Source organism: Pristis pectinata, chromosome 9 (assembly GCF_009764475.1).
Source record: "Pristis pectinata isolate sPriPec2 chromosome 9, sPriPec2.1.pri, whole genome shotgun sequence".
Classification (NCBI taxonomy): Eukaryota; Metazoa; Chordata; class Chondrichthyes; order Rhinopristiformes; family Pristidae; genus Pristis; species Pristis pectinata.
The window spans coordinates 63992918-64015063 of NC_067413.1; the positions used below are offsets into that span (position 1 = coordinate 63992918).

Sequence of the window (22146 nt, forward strand, 5' to 3'; positions counted from 1 at the left end):
TGAAGGATAATATGCTGGATATGGAGGCTAGTGGGGTGAAAGATGAAGTTGTTGAGAACAGATATTTCCTGAAAAAGGAGTACATTTCAGAATCTTGGGGCAGAACACCTCACTTGAGGAGAGATGTGGCAGAGACAGAAGATGAGAGAAAGGGATTGTGCCCTTACAGGAGACTGTGAAAGGTGTAGTCGAGACAGGTGTGCAATTGAGTGGGTTTATAGTAGATATCAGTAGATAGTTTGTCCTGAGATGGAGACAAATCTAGAAAAGAGAGGTGTCAGAAATGATGCAAGTGAATTGAAGGCAGGGTGGAAGTTAGTTGCCAAAGTGATAAAATTGTCAAGTTCTGCGTGAGTGCAGGAAACAGCACCAATTCAGTCATTGAGAAAGAACTGGGGAGGGGTGCCAGAGTAGGACTGGGGCAAGGAATGTTTCATGTAGCTGATGAAAAGACAGCCATAGCTGGGGCTCATGTCAGTGCCCATGGCTAAACTTCCGATTTGCAGACATTGGAGGAATCAAAAGGGAAGTTGTTCAAGGTAAGGACAAGTTCTGTCAGACAGATGAGAGTGTTGCAGGTGGAGAAATGGTTGGGTTTTTGTTCCAGAAAGCAGAGGGCCCCCCAAGACCTTCCCGATGGGGAACAGTGTATAAAGACTAGATGTCCATGGTGAAGATGAGGCAGTTGGGGCCAGGGAACTGGAAGCTGTCAAAATGCTGTCTCTAAATGTTGCCTTTTATCTCCATGTAAGTCCAGCAGAGTCCCCCTCTTAACAAAATGCTTGGAACATGTGTGTTACTATTAAGACCCTGTTTTTGCAGCAAGACAAGCACAGAACCTCAGAAATCACCCAGATCATATCAGAGAAAGATGACAAAGATGTCCACATCGCCTATACCATGACCCATGCAGGATCACTGTCTACTTGGATCTGTAATTCCATAAACCTGTCCCCAAAACACCAGTGTCAGAAACATTGCCACAAGAAAATCAATGCTGCTGACCTCAATGACTCTTCAAAAAGGTTGCTGCTTCTTAGGCAGCACATCACTCAACCCATCGACTTCTAGCCAACAAAAGTTGCTGAGTCCACAACACATGGACTGTCCTGAAGTCCACCATATTTAGTACTCAAAGAGACTCTGGGCTTTTCTTACAAGAACCACCAAGAGCTAATTAATTGCAAACAAAAGGCATGCCTTCATTGGAAGCTCCATCTCTTATTCAAGAGAAAAGAAACACTGCAGCAGGCACCAGAGGGTCAAGGTCCAGCAAGAGATCTAAAAATGGTGGGTGGAAAATAGCACAGGAAGCTCAGAAACACTCTGACAACCGTAACTTGCATGGGTTGTTCAGCCCTGTCAAGGCAACATACAGCTTAAACACACGATACACTTTCACACTTACAATCGAGAAATGAAGAGAGCTTCAAGGAAAGAGAGGCTATCAGTATGCACTAAAGGAATGCTTCAAAGATCTCAACTGCAATTGTTCTTGATGGGAGTGACATTGACTCCATCCCACAGAAAACTATTTGGTCCAGTTCCTGCCCTATAAGGTGTTGAGAAAACCATTTGCCAAATAAAAACTCAACAGTAAGGAACTTCAATCACAAATCCTCCACCTCACTGGTATGAGAAAAGGAGGATAGTTCTAATGTCACTGAGATACAGGACTAAAGGGAAACTGTTCAACCTATGTCACTTCCACTCCAGAACCAAGATCATCCCAACCTCAGTGGTCAAACTGCAGTATGCAAGTGATACTTGGAGGCAGATTTCCAAGTCACTGTCAACTCCTTCACAAAGATTATGAATGTTCGGGCCTTACACTTAACATCTGCATAACAAATATCCTACGCCAACATACCCCTGTACAACACTGGTTTGGCATAGCAAGATTCTATAAAATATGGATCACTTCCCATAGAAGTGATGGAAAGTGATCACTTCCCATAGAAGAACAAAATGGCACTTTCAGAAGCCAGCTCTCAATGAAGGTAGATATCAAAGATGGAATGAACCATCACTTTCAGAGTAAAGCACAGAATGCACCCAAAAAGGGCACTTAAAAAAAAGAATCAATACCTCAATGCCGGCACAAAACTCACATTCTACTAGGCAGCAATAATCCCTAGCTTCTTATGCGCTTCTGAGACTTGGGCTACATACAGCAGGCACTTCCAAGCACAGGCAAGGTACTACCTTCTCCACAATTTCCTTCAAATTCAGTGGAAAGAGGAATGAACCAACAGTAGTGTCCTCTTGCAGCCAACATTCCAAGCATTTGAAGCCACAGTCATACTATCAGCCAGGCTATATTGTTTGCATGGCCACCAGTAGACTCAGAAACAGATGCTCCATTCTGAACTCTGTCATTGTTCATCTAGTGTTCCCTTCCAATGACAGAGATTCATAAATGATTGCAAAGCCTCCAAGAAAAAAATTAAACATTACCAGTGACTCCTGGAAATCCTTGGCTCACAACTGCTTGAAGTGGAGTTGGAATATTCTGAACGGCACCAAAAATCTAGAGTTCATGTGACAGGAGTACACCGAAGCACAGTGAGAGAGCTAACCACTTTACTAACTACCCCCACTTGACCAGCATGTCAAACTGTCATTGGTTCAAAAAAATTCCAGGCATTAGGAATGGATGACATATGCAACACTTGCCCCTATCCAAGAAAATGATTCCACCCCCTCCCAAAATACACTGACACTATGCCCACTATATGTTGTTTCTGGCAAATAAGTCTTTGCACTACATGCCCTTAGAAACCACAGAAGTTAAATACAAGAATATTTAGAACTAAGGATTCAGCTTTCTACAACCATTAAATGATAACCTACCATTGAAAAAATAACATGTATCGCTTAATAATGCAATATTGCCTTTCAAGCCTAATCAACCACTACAGATGACATTGTTGACCAATTTATATAATACAAGTCATTCAAGTCTTTATACATGTTATTAGCTGACTAAGTATCAAAAAACATCAAATGATTCCACTAAAATCAAGGAATAGCTTAGCTCAGCCAATAATTTAAAAACTGTATGAACATGAATAATCTGCATCTTGAACATTTAAATGCTTGTCAGTTCCCACACTGACGCTGGTGTCATCATTAGTCATATAATATTCACATTCTTCTTTACCTGTGACAGTGAATTTGAAGATTCTGCTTGGAAGAGGTCTCCCTGCATACGTGTCTGCATTACTTTCATTCAACACCACTTGTAGTTTTAAAGTGTAGCTTCCAAGCTTATTAATATTCTCTGAAAAAAAATGCAACCCTATTAGAGTGAAAAATCAAAATTGAGCTGGGATTTCTTCCTCCTTATAGATAACACATTTATTGAAAATGCCCCACAATGTCCTCTATTTGCTTGCAGAGTGCATAATCCCGGCTTTAATGGTACCCACTTTCAGCCTGAATTATTATTCACAATTTATGCTCGTCAGTATCTCTGAAAGCAAAACCACAAACATGGAGATGCAGAATTACAATTATGCTGATGTACATAACAAGGCTACTTTTCAGAATAATTTTCTGCTTGGAAATGCCAAGTCATATCCAATTTTTAAGATCAGCACATATTACTAACAATGCAAACTAATGACATTTGAAGATTTAAAAATCTGCATTTCTAACTTATTCACTTCAAAAATACTCAAACCTTATTCCTTCCACAAACTAGATGCTTCCCCTTGTGACATTTCTTTGTTCACAAACAGAAGTCAAGTTGTATGCATACACTTAAAATATCATGGTATCCTTCCACACCCTGTGGAAAAGATGGACCGAAGTATCCTGAACTGTGAGCTTTCTCGTGAGAATACTCACCCATCTTTTTGAACCAATATGGCCATTTACCGCCATGTTGACTAATATGAGAAACTATTTCTTTGTCACCTGCAGAAGCTGAAATGCATAAAAATATTGATGTTAATGAACATTTTTCTACAATTCAATAACAGCTTCAGGTAATTAAGTTTCTTAATTGATTATTCATCATGAGACGAAACCACATTAAGAATATATCATTTGGATAAAAGTGGATAATTTCATGAACAGCATCTTATCAAAGGCCTTCCAAGTATTCAAATACATCAACTGATTGACCCACATTTGTTCTACTAGTTATACCTTCAAACATATTTGATAATTCTGTTAGAGATGATTTCCCTCTCAAACTATGTCAACTCTCCCCAATATTATTTAAGTGCTCCATTACCACTTTCAGATACATTTCCTTACAATACAGGAGGCCACTTGACCCATCGATTCTATACCAACTCACAAAGCAATCCCATTTCCACTATTTGCCTCACATTCCTATTAACCACTAAACTACACAACAACAGTTTATAGTGGCCATTTAAACTACTAATGCACACACCTTTGTCACAGGAAGTACATGCCATCTCCACGCAGAACAATGTCAGGCTGAACTTAGGTTGCTGGCGCTGCGAGGCAGCAACTCCTACAAGCTACACCAGTTTGTAGTGTATTCCCTTGTGGTAGAATTCAAATGTTTTCCCTTCTAATGAAGTCAAGCTAACTGATCCAGTGGGCTTTCTGTATCTTCTTCCATAAAGACAGTCAAAATGTTAAATTTCTAGCTATTTCCTTATTCCACAGTATGATCTTTCCTGTCTCAGTCTAACAAGCCCACTTTAGCTTTCTTGCCCCCCCCCCCATTATACATTTGTAGAAGCTTTTTAGTTTTTAATGCCTCATTTTCTAATTTCCATCATCAATCCCTTGATCCCCTTTGCTGAGTTCTGAACTTTTCAATCCATGATTTCCTGCTTCCTAGGACATTGTAAGCTTTTTCCTTTCATCTACCACCATCTTTAACTTCTCTAGAAAGCAATGACTGCCACTTTTCCCACTTGCCAGTACTTGTTTACAAGTCACGTTCTGAAGAGCAGGAAGAAAAAAAAATGAAGAGTTGCAAACTTCAAGTTGCAAATTGTTAAAAAGTTCACTGGGATTGATAATTTTCTTAAAATCCAATACAATGGGGAAAATCTGTCATTTCAGTCATTTTGATGACATCTCACTTGCTGGTACTAGAGAACCCATCTCTTCTAACCCCATAGGTACCTGGCTTACATTTTTAATACCTCTTTAAGGGATCTTTGGCTAAGCAAGTCTTGGGGTTATGCTATAGGTGTCCCAATAGTCAGTGGAAATAAGAACAGATATAGGCAAATTTCAGTAGGGTAAAAAAGCAATAGGGTAGCAGTGGAAGATTTTACCTTTCCCACTATTGACTGGGATTATCTTGGAGTAAAGTGCTTAGATGGATGCAATTTACAAATTCCATCTCAAGAGGATTTTTTTTAATAGTAGTATAAAGTCCTACGGGGGGTGGGGGGGGGGCGTGGGTGGGGCTATACTTAACCTTGTATTATGGAATGAGGATGGGCAAGTGGTAAAAGTATCTGTGGAGGAACCCTTTGGGAACAGTGACCATAATCTTGTCAGATTGAAAAGGACAAGGATGGTCCTAGAGTTATGGTTTTAAACTGGGGGGAGGGCTGAATAATATAAGGCAGGACCCAGCAAAAAGTAAACTGCGAGCAGCTGCTAGATGGAAAAATTGAAAAGTAGGAGGTGTTTAAAGATGCACTAGTAAGAGTTCAGTGTCCCTGCAAGGTAAGAAGCAAAGATGGTAAGATTAGTGAACCTTGGTTTACAAAAGGAAACTGAAGGTTTGATCAGAAAAAATGAAGCACTTGTCAGGTGTAACAGGTGTCAAATGAGTTCTTTAAAGTTTACAGGGGATATAGGAGAGAACAAAGCTAGGAGGGCAAAAAGGGGACATTAAATGGCCTTTGCAATCAGGATTAAAGACAATCTTAAGTGTATTAGAAGAGGGTAGCTGGGGAAAGAGTTGGTCACCTGAAGGACCAATGGGGAAACTGAGTGTTGCCCTAATCAATACTTCTCATCCATATCCACCAGATAGGGAGGGGGTAGGCTAACATTCTGGATCATTTGGATATAATTGTACAAGGAGAAAGTGTGTAAAGATATTAACACATTAAGGTGGATAAATCTCCAGGGCCTGACAGGATCTATCCCAATATGCTATGGGAAGGGAGGAGGTTGCTGGAGCTCTGATGGAAATCTCTGCATCTTAGTTAGCCTCAGGTGATGTATCAGGAGGATTGTAAACATTGTTTCCTTATTCAAAAAGGACAGTAGAGATAAGTCAGGAAACTACAGGCAAGTGAGCCTGTAACAGTAGTAGAGAAATAGGAAAAATATTTAAGGGACAGGATTTATGTTCACTTGGAAAGGCAAGGATTGATTAGGGAGTTAGCATGGTTTGTTTTTTTGCAGAATATCATGTCTCAAATCTGAGTGAGTTTTTTTTTGGGGAGCGGTAACCAAGAAATTTGAAGGCCGCAAAATACAGTATATGTGGACTTAGGCAAGGCTTCTGACAAGGCCCAACAAGATAGGCTGGTCCAGATGGTTAAAACTGTAGGGTCAGAGGTGTGCTGACAAACTGGATTGAAAATTGGCTTGGTGATAGAAAGCAGAGAACAGTGGTGGAGGGTTTCTTACTAACTGGAGATCTGTAATGTGTACTGCAGGGATCCATGCCAGGACATTTGTTGTTTGTCATGTGACATGGATGAGAAAGCAAGTAGTCTGATTAGCAAGTTTGCTGACATGAAAATTGGAATAGTGTTGTCCAAGGATACAGAGGATCATAGATCAACTGGAAGGCTGGGCAGAGCAGTGATAGATGGAATTTAATCCAGATTAGTGTGAAGTAACACATTTTGGAACATCAAATGCTTGCAAGATATACATATACAGTAAATGGGAGGAACCTTAGGAGCACTGACATAGAGACTTTGGGGTGCACGTTTATAGTTCCCTGAAATGGCATACAGGTGAATAGGTTAGCAAAGGCATTTTGGCATGCTTGCCATTGTAGGCAGAGACATCAAGTATAAGAGTTGGGATACCAAGGTGCAGCTGTACAAAGCATTGGTCAGGCCACATTTGGAATACTGTGTACAGTTCTGGTCGCCACAATAGGAAGGATGTGGTATCATTAGGAGTGCAGAAGAAATTCACCAGAATGTTGCTTTGAATGGAGAGTTTCAGTTACAAGAGAGATGTATTTACAAGGACAGATTTACAACGTTCATGGTTCTAAAGTAAATCCATTGCAGGTGTACCTAACTTCCTATTGCGTTTTCTTAGAGGAATGCTGACTAGATACTCCACAAAAGAACACATTAAAAATCTGGCATTATAGATTGCATGAATTCTTGCTGAGATTCTTTTCTCGTCTTTACATTTTTGCTAGTTAATATATCAAAACTAATGTATTTGTCAAATAAGATCATCAGCAATGGGTATCAAACATAACAAGCAGCTGAACAATTATACAGACTAAAAATTACCTTATGCAAATTAAATTTGGGAGGTATAAATAACTTCTGCATACTTACAGTGCCAAATAACTTTCAACTCCACCAATAGTTTCTTTGATCCACCATGACTTGTTCCTGGAAGCTTCTGCATGGTTTCGCCTTTTTTATTGAGAATTTCTATTCTCAAAGCACCTGTAAGGAGGATCAGTATGTATTAAGGACTCATTAAGTACATCCACATATGCCATGTTCCTTAAAAAAAAAACTTTGCTTTATTATGCAACTTCTTAAAGCCATAATGTAACTAGAATGCAATCAAGCAGAAAAGACTATCTGATCCTGTGGGAAGGCCAGTACCAGCACAAGCATCAGCAGTGCTTCAGTTAACAGCCATCTTGCACAGGTAACAAGACTGCAGCTTCGGCACGGTAGTGTAACGGTTAGCGCGACGCTGTTACAGCGCCAGCGATTGGGGTTCGATTCCCGCTGTAAGGAGTTTGTATGTTCTCCCGTGTCTGTGTGGGTTTCCTCTCACATTGCAAAGACGCACGGGTAGGTTAATTTGGGTTTAAAATGGGTGGCGTGGACTCGTTGGGCTGGAAGGGCCTGTTACCACGCTGTAAATAAAATTTAAATTTGATTCATTTTACTCAAGGTAGAAACACAAAAATCTTGGCTTAATGTCAACTGCAGTACTGAACGAGCAATTCTGTCAGATGCAGCTTTTCAGATGAGGAAAAAATACCAATTTGTATTCAGCAAACTATCAGAAACATCTATGTACGAATGACCAGCTAATGTGTTTGCATGTTGATTGCTGAAAGTGGGCTCCTTTAATGGTTGTTAAAATTCTCCCAATCTATTGCACTATGAACCTTTGCAAGTTAGTAATCCCTTTCTTTCAATCTAATACCATCCTTAAATTCTTTAGCTAGCTATATTGCCTGATTAAAAACAATCACTATGGACATGTGTGAAATGTACATAGAATTATTAATAGCTACCACATGGCAGTGAAGAAAATTTGCCAATTATAAGTATGGCTACAGAGCAAACAGATCAAACGAGTGCTATGGGAAGGAAAAGTGAATATCACACACAGAGATCATCATTATGGTATTTGGCAAAGTCAAAAAACATTACAAAGGAGACAATTTCAAGCCCCATGCTAGACACAAACTGGTATTTCTAAGTATTAGGTATTTTCCAGCTTGTGTATGATAGACAATCAAAATTAAAATCAAAAGAACTGCAGAGGCTAGCAATTTGAAACAAAAAAAACACTGGAACCACTCAGCAGGTCAGTCAGAATCTGTGCAGAGAGAAGCACCTTGGGTCAAAGACCATTTATGAGAACTGAAAGAGGAAAAACTTGGTTTAAAATGCAGTGAAGGTAGGAGTAGGGATGGTTAAGACAAAGGAGCATCTCTGCAATTTAATGCATTTTTTTTTACAGCTCTAACAAAGGGTCTTGAACCTGAAACAGTTTCTCTTTCCTCAGATGCTGCCTGAACTGTTGAGTGTTTCCAGCATTCTGACATTCAAAATTAATCCAAACTGCATAACATATTAGGAAATACAGTTTATCAGAAATACCCGAATAGATAAAGATAAATTAAATATTATTTCTTCTCACCTATGGGTATTCCTGCTGGTCTGCTATCGTTTGCAATAAGTTCATCTCCTTCTGGCCAAGTAACAGACAATTTATCAGGGAGCCTGTTTCAAACAAACAGCATGGATAAGTCTGTACACACAAAAGCAACATTTAAAAGTGTAAAATTATCGTTGTGAATTTCTAGTACCTTGCCATTTCATCTTCTATGTATTTCTTGATCATAGCAGTAGCTACATTTCTATCTAGCTTTGAAATTGGAATGGTCTTCACCTCATCATACAAAGCTTGAGGTTCCTACAAGGAATGGAAGAGAAAAAGGAAATAAAAATTCCTATTGAGTTAGTGACTTGTTTTCCAGTATCTCCTTAGCACACATGAATGCAAGCTTAATCAAATCTGGCTAAATGGGAAATTGAGAGCAGGATGGACACCAGTTTAGCTTCATTGTGAAATAGGACAAGATATAGAAGAGGCCATCAACCCAATCCCATCAATGTATGAATTAAGTTAAAAGGTACATTTAGATCTTGCAGTGGCAAGCTCAATGGAACAATGCCCTACACCCTTTTAAAGTGTGGCACAATCTGAACTATTCATAACATTTGTGTATGATTATCGTACCTTAGTTTTGAATTAATTGGTGGTATTAAACCTGCATATTGCTCTTGCCACAGGATTAGGACTCAAAGATTTGCCCTGAACACAACCAAAGTAATTATGTCCCAGACAAACAATGCACTGATCATCAGCTCAGGAGGTACTCTGGAATAGAACAGAACTTGCAAATAATGGTCACCCAATTAGGTGGCTACTGTTCTCTTCTTGAATGGTGTCTCTCCACATCTGGATTCCAGTTTATGGAATTCTGCAGGAGAGATTCAGAGCCCGGACAAACACAGGGACAACGGTTCTGAAGATAATCAGGTGAAGTGGTAATAGATTAAACCCCACATATATAGACATGGACCAAAGGAAACCTTGCAATGATCATTCAAGTATTCATATGTATTCTGCATTATGTACATTCAAGTGTTAAGGCAGACTGTTGTATTTCCCATGTCTAAACATTAAAAGGGGTTGGTGCAAAGAAGACTGCCTACAATTTAGAATCTGAGCACACATGGCTTTAGGGCAGTTATTGCATCTTTCACAGTGCAAGTTATTTGAGGCTGTCAATTATTGTCTTTTTTTGGTAGCAGTCCATTTCTTTATCTATTGCTATGGTAGGTATCAGATGGGCAGAATTGTCAAATATCGATCACTTCAAAGAATATATCATCACAGTTGTCTCAAGTAACTTTGCCTGCCTGGTTGGTCAACGTTATTAGGATTTTACACTTTACAGCTTAGTGCTTCCACTACCGAATAAACTGACCACGTCTTGGTCTGTTGTTGTAAAGAATGGTCTGCAAACTTTACAATAATGAGGAGGTTTGCATTTATGCCCCTTCAGGTACTCAAGTCCTTTTGTCATGAGGCTGCTGTTGTAATCCAGGAAAAGCAGGAGCTTATTTATAACTAAAATTACAGTAGCAGAAACCTACTCCTGTGTTATTTGAAAATTAATCCCCAAAGGTGCAGCATGCTATCAATACTGCACCAAAGCATCAGTCTAGATTTTTGTGCTCAATTCTGGAATGGCACACGAACCCAGAACCTTCCGACTCAGAGACAAGACTATTATCAACTGACTCAGAACACTGCTTTTACTAGGTATCAATGTTCCCACCCACCCCATAATGCCAACACTGCATAAAATATATTTTACATTAAAATTATAATAAGCAATTACACTAAGAACACTATTGAATTCAATTCTGATTAGATAATTTGATTTCCACCCCCCGCAAACCACAGGCGGTGAGTCTAATGGTGGCTCTTTACAAATAGATCAACTATTCTGATGAAAGGGTATAAATAGGAAACATTAACTATTACACTCGCAGTTGTCGTCTAGGCTACTGAATGTTTCAGCTTGTTTGGTAGTGGTTTAGAATACTCAAACATATTGTGACAGTATTATTCCCTGAACTAGATTGTCAAGACAACAGCTTTTGGAGGAAACAATATTCCTTTGGCACAGTGTCATAGTTATCATATTGTAACAGAGAACGTATGGACTTTACTACCATTGAGCGATAATTCTATTACTCACCACTGCTATTTGAACTTCCCCTCCAGTGGAAAATACATCACCTTCATGGTCACCATAAAGGAGAAAACGAACTATGCTTCCATAAATTATTGGCATCGTTTTAACTGTCTTAACCTGAAAATAAAGTTTAAGTCTTTAAAGTTAATTCTACACAAACTAAGATATTAGTCATAGAGTCAGAGTTGTACCACACAGAAACTGACCCTTCAGCCCACATCCATGCTGACCTTGTTGCCCATCTACAGTAACCCCATCTGCCTGCATTTTCTGCAAGTACTTGAACCCCATTCAACCAGAATTCAAATATTGTCATCAAAAACAAAACCACCTTTTCAACTACAATCTAGTATACAAATCTTTTGCCACAAAACAAGTGTCAAAACCAAAGAACCATGAATATACCAATATGGTTAATTCACTCCAAAAGCAAGATGCATGCTGTACACTAAATGAATGCCTGCACTGTTGTCTTTGATTCTTGAAACACCACTCTGCCCAAATGAAAGGGTATGGTTTATCTCCTTTCATTCTTGATGTTAATTAAATACCTTTCAGTGATCAATATTAATTTGTCATGATAGTAACTATCAATAGCATATTGCATCATTGCAGTTGAGACAAAGATAAATGGCAATTATTTGTATAATGACAGCAACATATTTTGTGTAGGATGTTAATTTGAAATATATTCTGCATGCTTCTATTTACTACCATTGAAAATGCAAAGATAACTGAGGCAAACACAATCCTTCCCTTACCAATGATCACACAAATACACCATTAGTAAAGTGTTCAAATCAGAAATAGAAAATATATTTATTCATCCCCCCCCCCCCCCCCCACTCTTTTAACCAGGTACATTATAGTCAATTAAAGTCAGTCTGCTACAGCCCTTGCTGAAGCCAGAAAACTCAGATTTCAGATGTTCTAGGTTTAAACAGCCAATATCAATCTCAAATATCCATGTCATGATATACAATTGGAAAATAAAGACTGGTCTAAAGACTTGAACTGTTCTTTAAACAATAATATTAGTTTGAGTTAATCTAAAATTGTCAGCTTTATTGTTACTGATACTAACTCAAAGAAATTTCCTTTCAGTGCTTTCTTAATGAAATGTTATAAATGTAATAATTCAAAAATATAGATAACAATTGTTTGAAGAGACAGATTTGATTAACTGAAGAACTGTCTACAATATTTAAACTTTTGCTAATGGATTCAAAAGTAGGAATTTTTATATACGCCTTATTATGAACCATTTATTACACAACTAATATAAACTAATTGAAGTTATGACATTATAATTATGAACCTCCAAGGCCTTCAACGTAATTATAGACAGAAATAAACTGGTATTCTAATAAGTAAAGATAAGGTTGCATTTGTTAATGTGAAAGTTTAAGATTGGTGGTTAATAATGAATACTGTTTATACTGTTCCTCTCAAAGGCAAGTTGCTAATTTAAAACATGTTAGTGCCACCACAGTTGCTCTGATGGAGGTCTTTGGAAAATAACTACTAAAACAAGCACCTCAACTGTGAGATGAGCTGACAACCATTTTTGCCCCTCACTCTCCTGGCTAAACCAGCAGGCCATAAACACCTTCAAGACAGGGAAGTGGGCAAAAATTGAAATTGATTGGTCAAAACACTATCCAACTCAACTGATTGTACTCTTGATTGTAGCTAGATTTAGGAATAACAAACATTTTCTGCTTAGAAAAAGCAGAATCTTATAAATGAAGGCTACTTACAGGTGAGGAAATCATTCAATAAAACATTTTAACTCTAATTGTCCCATCTTTTACCTAGTTCCTTGCTGACTGTAAGGCAACAATATCTAGTTTTAAAGCATTAGAATTCACATTCCTGACAGCTGATGAAATTCTCTTGTAAAAAATATCCTTGTATTTTTTTTACCCGTGCTATCGAAATCAACAAATAATTTTCAATGTACAAATGTTTACCATTTGTGTCGCTTTGAATGTTTTTCCATCCCACTCAATTGCTGTATATACAGCCCAAGGACTCTGCATACGTTTAGATGGCAAATCACTTCTTGTGATTGTGCCTTTATAACAGCTGAATTTTATTTGCTTGTCATATTTCTCATGGCACTCCTTAAGCCACATGGCAAATTCTCTGTCTATCTTCATCCTCTGCTCCTGAAAGAGAATGTTAAGTTAAACTCACATAGCAAACAAACATTCAAATAAGTGAGGAATCAATTACTAAACAGGACATTTGAATACAAGATCCTTGAAAAAGATAGACTGAAGACCCAGTATTGGGTTATAAATGCAAGGAAGCATTTAAAAACTCCTGTAAAATAAATTTAAATAACTGCTGATGCTGGAAATAAACAGAAAAAAAATGCCAGAAACATTCAGGTCAGCCAGCATCTGTAGAAAGAAACCAGGTCACTGTTTCAGGTCCTGAGTGAAGTTAGGCTCTGACCTGAAACACTGACTGGTTCTTTTTCTACAGATGCTGGCTGACTTGTTTTGTTTCCAGTATTCCAGTTCTATCCCTTGTCCTTTCCAGTTGATTGACAGGAACATTATGTAAAGGACTTTATAACTTCAAGCTATTGAGGAATAATGAGTGAAGTGTTTCATCCAAAGGAGGAACAGACCAAGAATTAAGGGCAGAAGAAAGTGAAATAAGAAATGTTTCTGTAGTAGCATTTCAAAAACTGAAGCAGCAGAATTTAGGGTGCAAGTCAGATGCATTTTAATTATTCTAAAATACCAAGTTGCTCCAAAAGAGTATTTGAGAGTGTAGCAGTTAGCGTAACGCTTAACAGCGCCAGCAACCCGGGTTCAATTCCGGCCACTGTCTGTAAGGAGTTTGTAGTTCTCCCCATGTCTGCATGGTTTTCCTCCGGTGCTCCAGTTTCCTCCCACATTCCAAAGACGTATGGGTTAGGAAGTTGTGGGCATACAGAAGCGCGGCGACACTTGCAAGCTGCCCCCAGAGTACTCTACGCAAAAGATATATTTCACTGTGTGTTTCGATGTGCATGTGACTAATAAAGACTAATAAATAATCTTAGAGCAAAACTTCCCTTGTATTAGTTATGCAGCTCACAACCTTTTAGAAAAAGCATGAAGTAAACTGTATAAATCAAACCAAAAAGAATTACAGATCTTAGCCTCCAGTAATTAAAAGATTTAATGAAAAATAAATTTGCATGGTGGAATGCATGCTCCTCAGGTATCATCTCAGTGAAGATCCCACTCATTGCTGCTTTAATGCTACAGGTCAAAAGAGAAATTACATCTACCTACACTGTTATGAAGAGCATCTTAAGACAAAGATGGTCAAAGTCTCAATGCAGGTCCCTTTTCAGTAGACTACCCCACTGTTGAATTCTTTTCACTAGTCTGCCTCATCACATCAGATGCATGTTTGAGACCCACATGATTATGCACTGGAGGAAGCTGACTAGATAAACGCTTAGTTATGTCATAAAGCAGATTCTCCACGTCTCCTGTGCTGTATCTGGATTCATTGAAAGTTACAGGATGGACTCAAAAGGCAACACTTGAGGGACTTGTTTGATTTTTTTAGTTCAAGTATGTGGGTGGTGCTGCCACAGACAATTATTGCACAGAGCAGCAAATAGCAAACTATAATGAAATGATGCTGTTTTTTGGTGTGGGTGCTCTTACCATACTGTTATATACAGAATTCACAGGTATTGATGTAGTATAATAAAATAAATACATGTCCAAACATGGATGAATGGACGACTTGGACTGTGACAGTGTTCGCATGGAATTGCTGCTTGTCCATCCAATGTGTTATTCTGAACACCTTATCCTTCATGAGCCTTGGACCCTTGTGCAATTTAGATGCAAATCACTTTCCTTAAAAACTTGCCTTGGCATCAAAAATTACTTCATTGCCTAGTACTCTGCACTTGACTGGAGAGTTGACTCTACCCTGCTGGATATCCTGTTGCAGCTTGCTTGGCATCTTAAATTGAGAAATTAATGATATTGATACTCAAGGATCCTCAACACAAGAACAAAAAAAAAATTACTTGTATTTTAATTTTCTACACTTCTACTTAATGATTCAACCCATCTTCTAGTGTCTGTAGAAGATTGCTCATCTTATATGTTTGCACATAATCTCAGAAGGTGGGAGGACCAAAGTTTGCCATCCCAGAATGATTACTTTTGTTAATGCCTGCCAGATTAATGTTTTTCAACATGCTTTTGCCCTCTTACATACAAACCCTTCTGCAATGCCACCAAGGTAACATTAGGAAAGTGGGAACTCAAATTATTTGATCAGAGAATTGTAAAGATATCACTGAACCTCATTTTAAAGATACAAAAATGTAAGGGAGCAGGATTAAGATAGCCAAACTGACAACACAGTTCAAATATTCAGGATTACTGGTTAGAAACAGTAACCCACAAAGCCCCTCGAGCCTGATCAGCCATTAAGATTATGGCTCATCTAACCTTTGCCCTCATTCCATAACATGCAAGTTCTCTTGTGGTCCCAAAATCTATATTCCTAATAACTCAGCATTAGCAGCTCTCTGGGGTTCAGCATTTTTGTTAATCTCTTCCAGTGAAAAACAATCCCTTCTGAGTTTTGTGTATGACCCATTATCCTGACACCATTGCCTCCTAGTTACATTTAATTACCGGGGAAAATATCTTCTATGCATCTACCCTGCCAAACCCAATCAGAATCATAGGCTTCAATGAGATTCTCTCTCAAATTCCAAAGAGGAAGCCCATTCTACTCACTCATATGAATTAGCAGGATCAGGCCCCTCAGTCCCTTAAGCCTAGTCCATCATTTCCGATAGCCGAATCTGAATACAACCACAACACTATACTCCCCTCCTACTCCCTCAGTAGCCTTTCATCCCCTTTACCAAATTTACTGTAACTCTGCCTTAACAGTTAAAGATTGCTTCCACCACTAAGGAAACTAAGGAAGTTCTCAAAAGTACTCTGAAGATTCATCATCTTATTTGACTCAAACTCCAAGAGATAAGCCTCGCCTGTTTGACCTTTAACTGCAAGATAACCTGCCTATTCTAGGTATCAGTTTCATTTTTCCTTACAACATAGGAAGCCATTTTGACTCAGGGTCCACACCAGCTCTCACAGCAATTCAATTCCTCTATGAATTTCCCCAGTAATGCATTTAGTGAACCTTCTCTGAACTTTTTCCAATACTTAAAATAGAGACAATATTGTATAGTATTCCAGATGTGGTCTCACCAATGCTTTATGTAACTGATGCAAAACATCCCCACATTTGTGTCCAATTACCTTGCAATGAACTATAACATTAGCTTTCCTAATTCCCTGTAGTAGGAGTCTTTTGCCCATCATGGACCAGGGCATTTGGATTCCTCTGCATCTCAAAGCTCTGTAATATCTCACCATTTAAATAAATATGCTTCTTTATAAATTTTACCTGCTGAAATAGCCAATTCCACATTTTCTTTAATTAACTCTATCTGCAAGCTCTTTACCCTCCACTTCACCCACCAATGACATTTGACAGCCATCTTATATCCTCTTCACAATTTGTTGACTGGTTTTCCCCAATCTGTTTTTGTGCCGTGAGCAAATTTAGCAACCATGTCTTCAGTCCCTTTTTCCAAGTCATTTAAAAAATTTGAGACTGCGATACTCATCCCAGTGGCACACTACTCATTACAATCTTCCCACCAGAAAAACATCTATTCATGTTTACTGTTAACAAGAGAATCTCCTAACCAACACCATGAGTTTTTATTTTCCAAAATAACTTTTGATACACCACCTTATCAAATGCTTTTTTGAATTCTTAATATATCCACAGGTTCCCATTTATCCACAGAACATGTAATTTCTGCAACAACCTCCAATAAGTTGGTCAAACATGATTTCACAAAAACACGTTGACTTTATATAAAAAAAAATTGGGGTAACTGGGTAAAGTGCCCTGTGATGAATGTAGTTAATATCTAACATTTTCACTCTAACAGATGTTACATTAGCCCATCTACATCTTCCTGCTCTCTCTTTTTGCATAAAGGAGTTACATTTGTAATCTTCCCATCTAGTAGAGCCTTCCAAATTTAGGGAATTTTGGAAAACTAAAACAATCCAACTATCTCATTACACTTCTGAGTTCCTAGGATAACATTTATCAGTCTGTAGCTCCAACAATTTGCTCAGTATCACTTCCCTGGTATTCGTAATTTTCCCAAATTACGTTCTCTCTTCCAAACCCATTTCTAGGATATTACTCGCATCCTCTATAGTGAAGATCAATGCAAAATACCTCTTATTGATCTGCTCTCTTTAATTTCCATTATAGTGTCACTGCCCCTGGAATTTCTCTTGGTTATACCATATGCATTCTCTGTATTCTGAAAGATCCCTTGGATGTCTTCTACTACATCTCAGTTAACCATTCCTTTAAGCTAATTTGGCACTAATTTTTTTTTGAAAAACCAGCATCTCCAAACACCATTTAATAGCTTAACATTCAAATAATACTGCTTATGTATACTTCTAAATAAGAGTGTAACTTCATTTTTCCCATCATCCACTCCCCCTTCCCCCCACCAAATCACTAAACGTCTCTATCCCTCTACAGCCAAATACACACTGCCCTAACAAGTCAGGAAGTTGTTCAACACTGGATCCCTTTTCATGAGCACGTGAAATCTACAACATCACGAGCTATGATCTACTTGCTTGGCCCAAATCTTTCACTTCTGACTAGAAAATGAAATTGAAATATAGCTGTGATAATAAAAGTTGCCCTACCCACGTACCTTTGCAAAATAAGAGTTTGATGGGTTGAAAAAACACACCGCACTCAATTAACAAAGAAATACAATTTAGTATGAATAAAAATATACAATTATGTATCCCTAACCAAACAAATTAGGTTTTATTACCTGGCCATTCACAACACGTGTGAAAAGTGTGTTCTTATCCTTCAACTTCAATTCCAAATCCATAAACGTCAACTTGTTGGTGCTGACCTGAAATTTATCATTGGTGAAAAGCACACCCGAGATCCTGTTGAAACATTCCAGTGGCACAAGTCCTCTTTTCTTGGGAGGTGCACAAAACTCAAAACTAGAAAAGCAAGGATTATTGTCCAGGATTCTTATTTGGATAAATTACAAGTTCTAGGACTGAACACTATGCTTCCTTAACTTTATACAGTTTTGATTTGAGACACTGATACTGTGAATCAATTGTTTAAACCTAACTTTGGTTTTAAAATTTGAGGGGAAAAAGTGAGCAGAAAAGCCACCTGGGTGGCAGATTTTGCAATAAAAGACATTTACACATGTCCCACTTAAACAAAAACCTTTGTTAAAAATGAAGATAAAAACATCCAGCAAATGTGCTCCAAAGCAGGATTTGAGATTAAGTGGTTACATAAACTACTGTATATTCAGAACATTCCCCTGAATTTTTAAATCAAACTTTAAGCTATGTTTGTTTGGATAACTGATTTAAGAACTTCAAACATATGTACCCACAGAACATGCAACTTCTTCAACCCCAATAAGTTGGTCAAACGTAACGTCACAAAAAAAAGTTGATTTTACCCAATTACTACAATTATTTTTAAAGCATCCTGTAATGTCATTCAGATAATACTGTCAGGGGATGATATCTAACATTTTCACTATTACAGATGTTACATTAAGCCCATCTATAACTTCCTGCTTTCCATCTCCCTCATTTTGCATAAAGGAGTTACATTTGCCATCTTCCCATCGAATGGAGCCTTCTAAATCTAGGGAATTTTTGGAAAATTGGCAAATTCAAATATTTCATCATTCCAGTGATGGGTCAAGATAATTTAAATCTTAATTGTCAAAATTTAAAATCTTGTAAAGTATGGAAATAAATAAAAATATGAAAATTCAATATGCAAAATGTAACCAAGTCCTAATCTGTTTTGATCAAAGTTATCTACAACTAAGATATCCAAATCCTATATGTTGCAATACAGTATAATAGGATTGAAATTTAACTGCAAAATATTCTAAAGAGGTTATGACATTACATAAAATTGGTGAAATATTTCCCAAAGCAAGAAAGTAGGCCGATAAGGAAATCATCCAGAGGTACTTTATGGATATCAATAACATCCAAAAAGAGAAGAATTAAAATACCACACCTCAGACAGTTACAACTGCCACACAACACACTACTGCTGTAGTTTATCCAATGAACAACTAGGTAATCCTTAAGCCATGCTGGTTTGGTCAAGTGCAAATGGGTTGGTCAATTGATCATTACAACTAACTGGATGCCTTGACAGCAGATTGGGACAAATGTTATTCATGTTTCCTGATCTCTGTTCAATAACCTTCTGGGTGAGCACAGTGCAACAAAAATAACTAGTATTAAAGATTCTCTGTCAATGCTAAAACCATCTCAAATCAAGATGGAACAGGCTCCACTACCCTGCAATTGAATAGTCTCCTTGGGCTCCCAGCAAGTTATCAAAAGCACCAGCACTTGTGAAATTATAGCCTAGAAAAAATTATTAACTCAGGAGAAAAGAAACTGTTGAAAAATACCAGTAAAACAGAAGTTCAATTGTACACTTATCCTTACTCTTCCACGGTGGTGTATGGTATTAATCTTCCATTCCAAAAGCATTCAAATATTGGCCTTTTTCCTCTGGCTCCCTTATCAACAGAATAGCAGTCTTCCTCATCATCTTCAGCCACATCTAGAAAGTCAAAAATATTCAGCTTTAGAAGGTTAAAGACTGATATAGCAGCAATTTCCTCTTCTCCATTCCTACTATTATTAAAGTACATTGAACATGAAAGAGACACAATATACAAATGTTTAAGTTCACATAAACCAGAAACTTAAGTTAGCTTTAATACCAAACTGCAAAAATAACAGAGCAACAAACAAAAAGCTGGAGGAACTTAGCAGGTCAGGCAGCATCTATGCAGGGAAATGGACAGTCGATGTTTTGGATGGAGACCCTTCATCTGGACTGAAAAATAGATGGGAGATAGCCAGCATAAAAAGGTGGAGGGAAAGGGTGGAGCAAGAGCTGGCAGGCGATGGGTATATCCAGGTTTGTGGTGGGGGGGGGGGGGGGGGGGGGGGGCGGGCGGTGGGTGTGATAGGCAGATGGGGAGGAGAGAGTAATAATAACATCAGAAACTGGAAGGTTGAAGTGACAAGGGGCTGAAGTTGATGGAATCTGATAGAGCATGGAATAAAGGGACGGAGGTGGGGAGTAGTGTGGGAGGGGAAAGAGACATGGTGATGGGGGCCAGGTGGATCAGAGAAAAGGGACTGAGGGGAAGCAGTTACTGAAAGTTGGAGAATTCAACACTCATGCCACCAGGTTGCAAGCTACTCAGGTGGTGTTCCTCTAGTTTGTGTTTAGCCTCAACTTGGCAGTGGAGGCAGCGGAGGACAGACACGTCATGTTGGGAATGGGGAGGAGTATCTGGACTTTCAGTCCAGATGAAGGGTCTCGACCTGAAATGCCGACTGTCCAATTCCTTCCATAGATATTGCCTGACTCACTGAGTTCTGTGTTTTTTTTTTGTGTGTTGCTCCAGATCCCAGCATCTGTAGTCTCGAGTCTGCAAGACGCTTTACAATTTTATGAAGCAGGTGTCAAAAATCTTCAGTGTTACTAAGGGTATTAGAAGCACAAGACTATTGTTATATTATGTACATTTAGCAAGAAGCTCATTAAAATCATGATACAGTTATTAAGACCTACAATAATGGGTAGGAGGAATAAAATGGATCACCCAAAAAATATAAACAGCTACTGTATGGTCAAAATTACTACAGGTTTAATAATAGGCAAACTACTAACTTTGAATTCCCTTGAAATTTTCAGAAGCCACATTTACCATTGCTTGCAAGTTGTTGCTAAAGATAGTACACACTTAAATATGTTCACGAAAGCCTCGCTCCTCTAGTAAGGTACGATTTAGTTTAGTTTTTGAAGTTCAAGATATCTTGCCCTTAATACAAAACAACCAGGTCTGTTTTTTTAATTCTTTATTATGCACATTAAAACCATAACTCAAGTAGGTTGGGAGGAAAGGATGGAAACAAAAATCTTCTAATCAACATTTAAAGCATTATCTTACTCCTTCCTTTGAAGCCTGCAAAAGAAAATGTGTTCAAATTCTTCCACATTAGGACAAAGTTCCCGCCACCCCCCACCCCCACCCCACCTCACCCATTGAAATGAAGAAAATCTTACTGAATGGGCAGCTAACATCTTCAGGGTAGGTTTCTTTATCGTACAGGAAAGGATGATAACGTATTACTCCTTCTACAACACCTTCGCCTTCTACATGTGCTTTAAACTCAAAGCTGTCAGCTGCAGTGTTGATGAACAGAGTCTGCATGTCATCTTTTATTTCTCTTAGATTTACAATCTTAGGGATTTTTCCTTTCTCAAACATTGAGATCTAATAAAAAAAAGACATGAAAAGGCTCATTAGAGCCAAAAATGCACTGCAATAAAATCAAGTTACATCATTAGATCAAATTATGAGAAAAACCACTGAATAAATTCAATTCATCAGTTCAATGTTTCTGTACCTTAACATGTTTAAATGAACATAAACACCAAATAATATTTTAAAATTAATGAGCCCAAGCAAGCAACACTGCTTTATAACAAAAAGACAATGAATACATTTCTTAATTTTGCTCATTGTCATTAATTCCTCAAGCCACTAACTACCTCAGATGCTGCATCAATCTAGTTGTTCTCAATACATACTTAAGTAATATCTTTATCACTGCAGAATGTTACTTCAGAGGAACATTATAATTTAACAAGCCATACAAGGTCAAAATGATCAGAAAGAGGTAGAGTTTTCAGAAGTGAGTCACAGCATCACAGAAACAGGTCCTTTGGCCCACCTTGTATATGCTGACCGTGAAGCC

At 38.1% G+C, this 22146-nt stretch overlaps 1 protein-coding gene across 1 annotated transcript in view; it reads right to left on the bottom strand.

The window, feature by feature from the left end:
* Window positions 1-22146, bottom strand: part of smchd1 (structural maintenance of chromosomes flexible hinge domain containing 1) — a 131405-nt gene that overhangs the window by 94407 nt on the left and 14852 nt on the right. The window contains exons 10-19 of the mRNA XM_052022954.1: window positions 21452-21662; window positions 19813-19930; window positions 18126-18309; window positions 13159-13356; window positions 11189-11302; window positions 9221-9327; window positions 9052-9134; window positions 7494-7607; window positions 3853-3930; window positions 3164-3283 (exon numbers count right to left, since the gene is read on the bottom strand). Coding sequence (XP_051878914.1) covers window positions 3164-3283; window positions 3853-3930; window positions 7494-7607; window positions 9052-9134; window positions 9221-9327; window positions 11189-11302; window positions 13159-13356; window positions 18126-18309; window positions 19813-19930; window positions 21452-21662 — 1327 coding nt within the window. The remainder of the gene's footprint in view (window positions 1-3163; window positions 3284-3852; window positions 3931-7493; window positions 7608-9051; window positions 9135-9220; window positions 9328-11188; window positions 11303-13158; window positions 13357-18125; window positions 18310-19812; window positions 19931-21451; window positions 21663-22146) is intronic.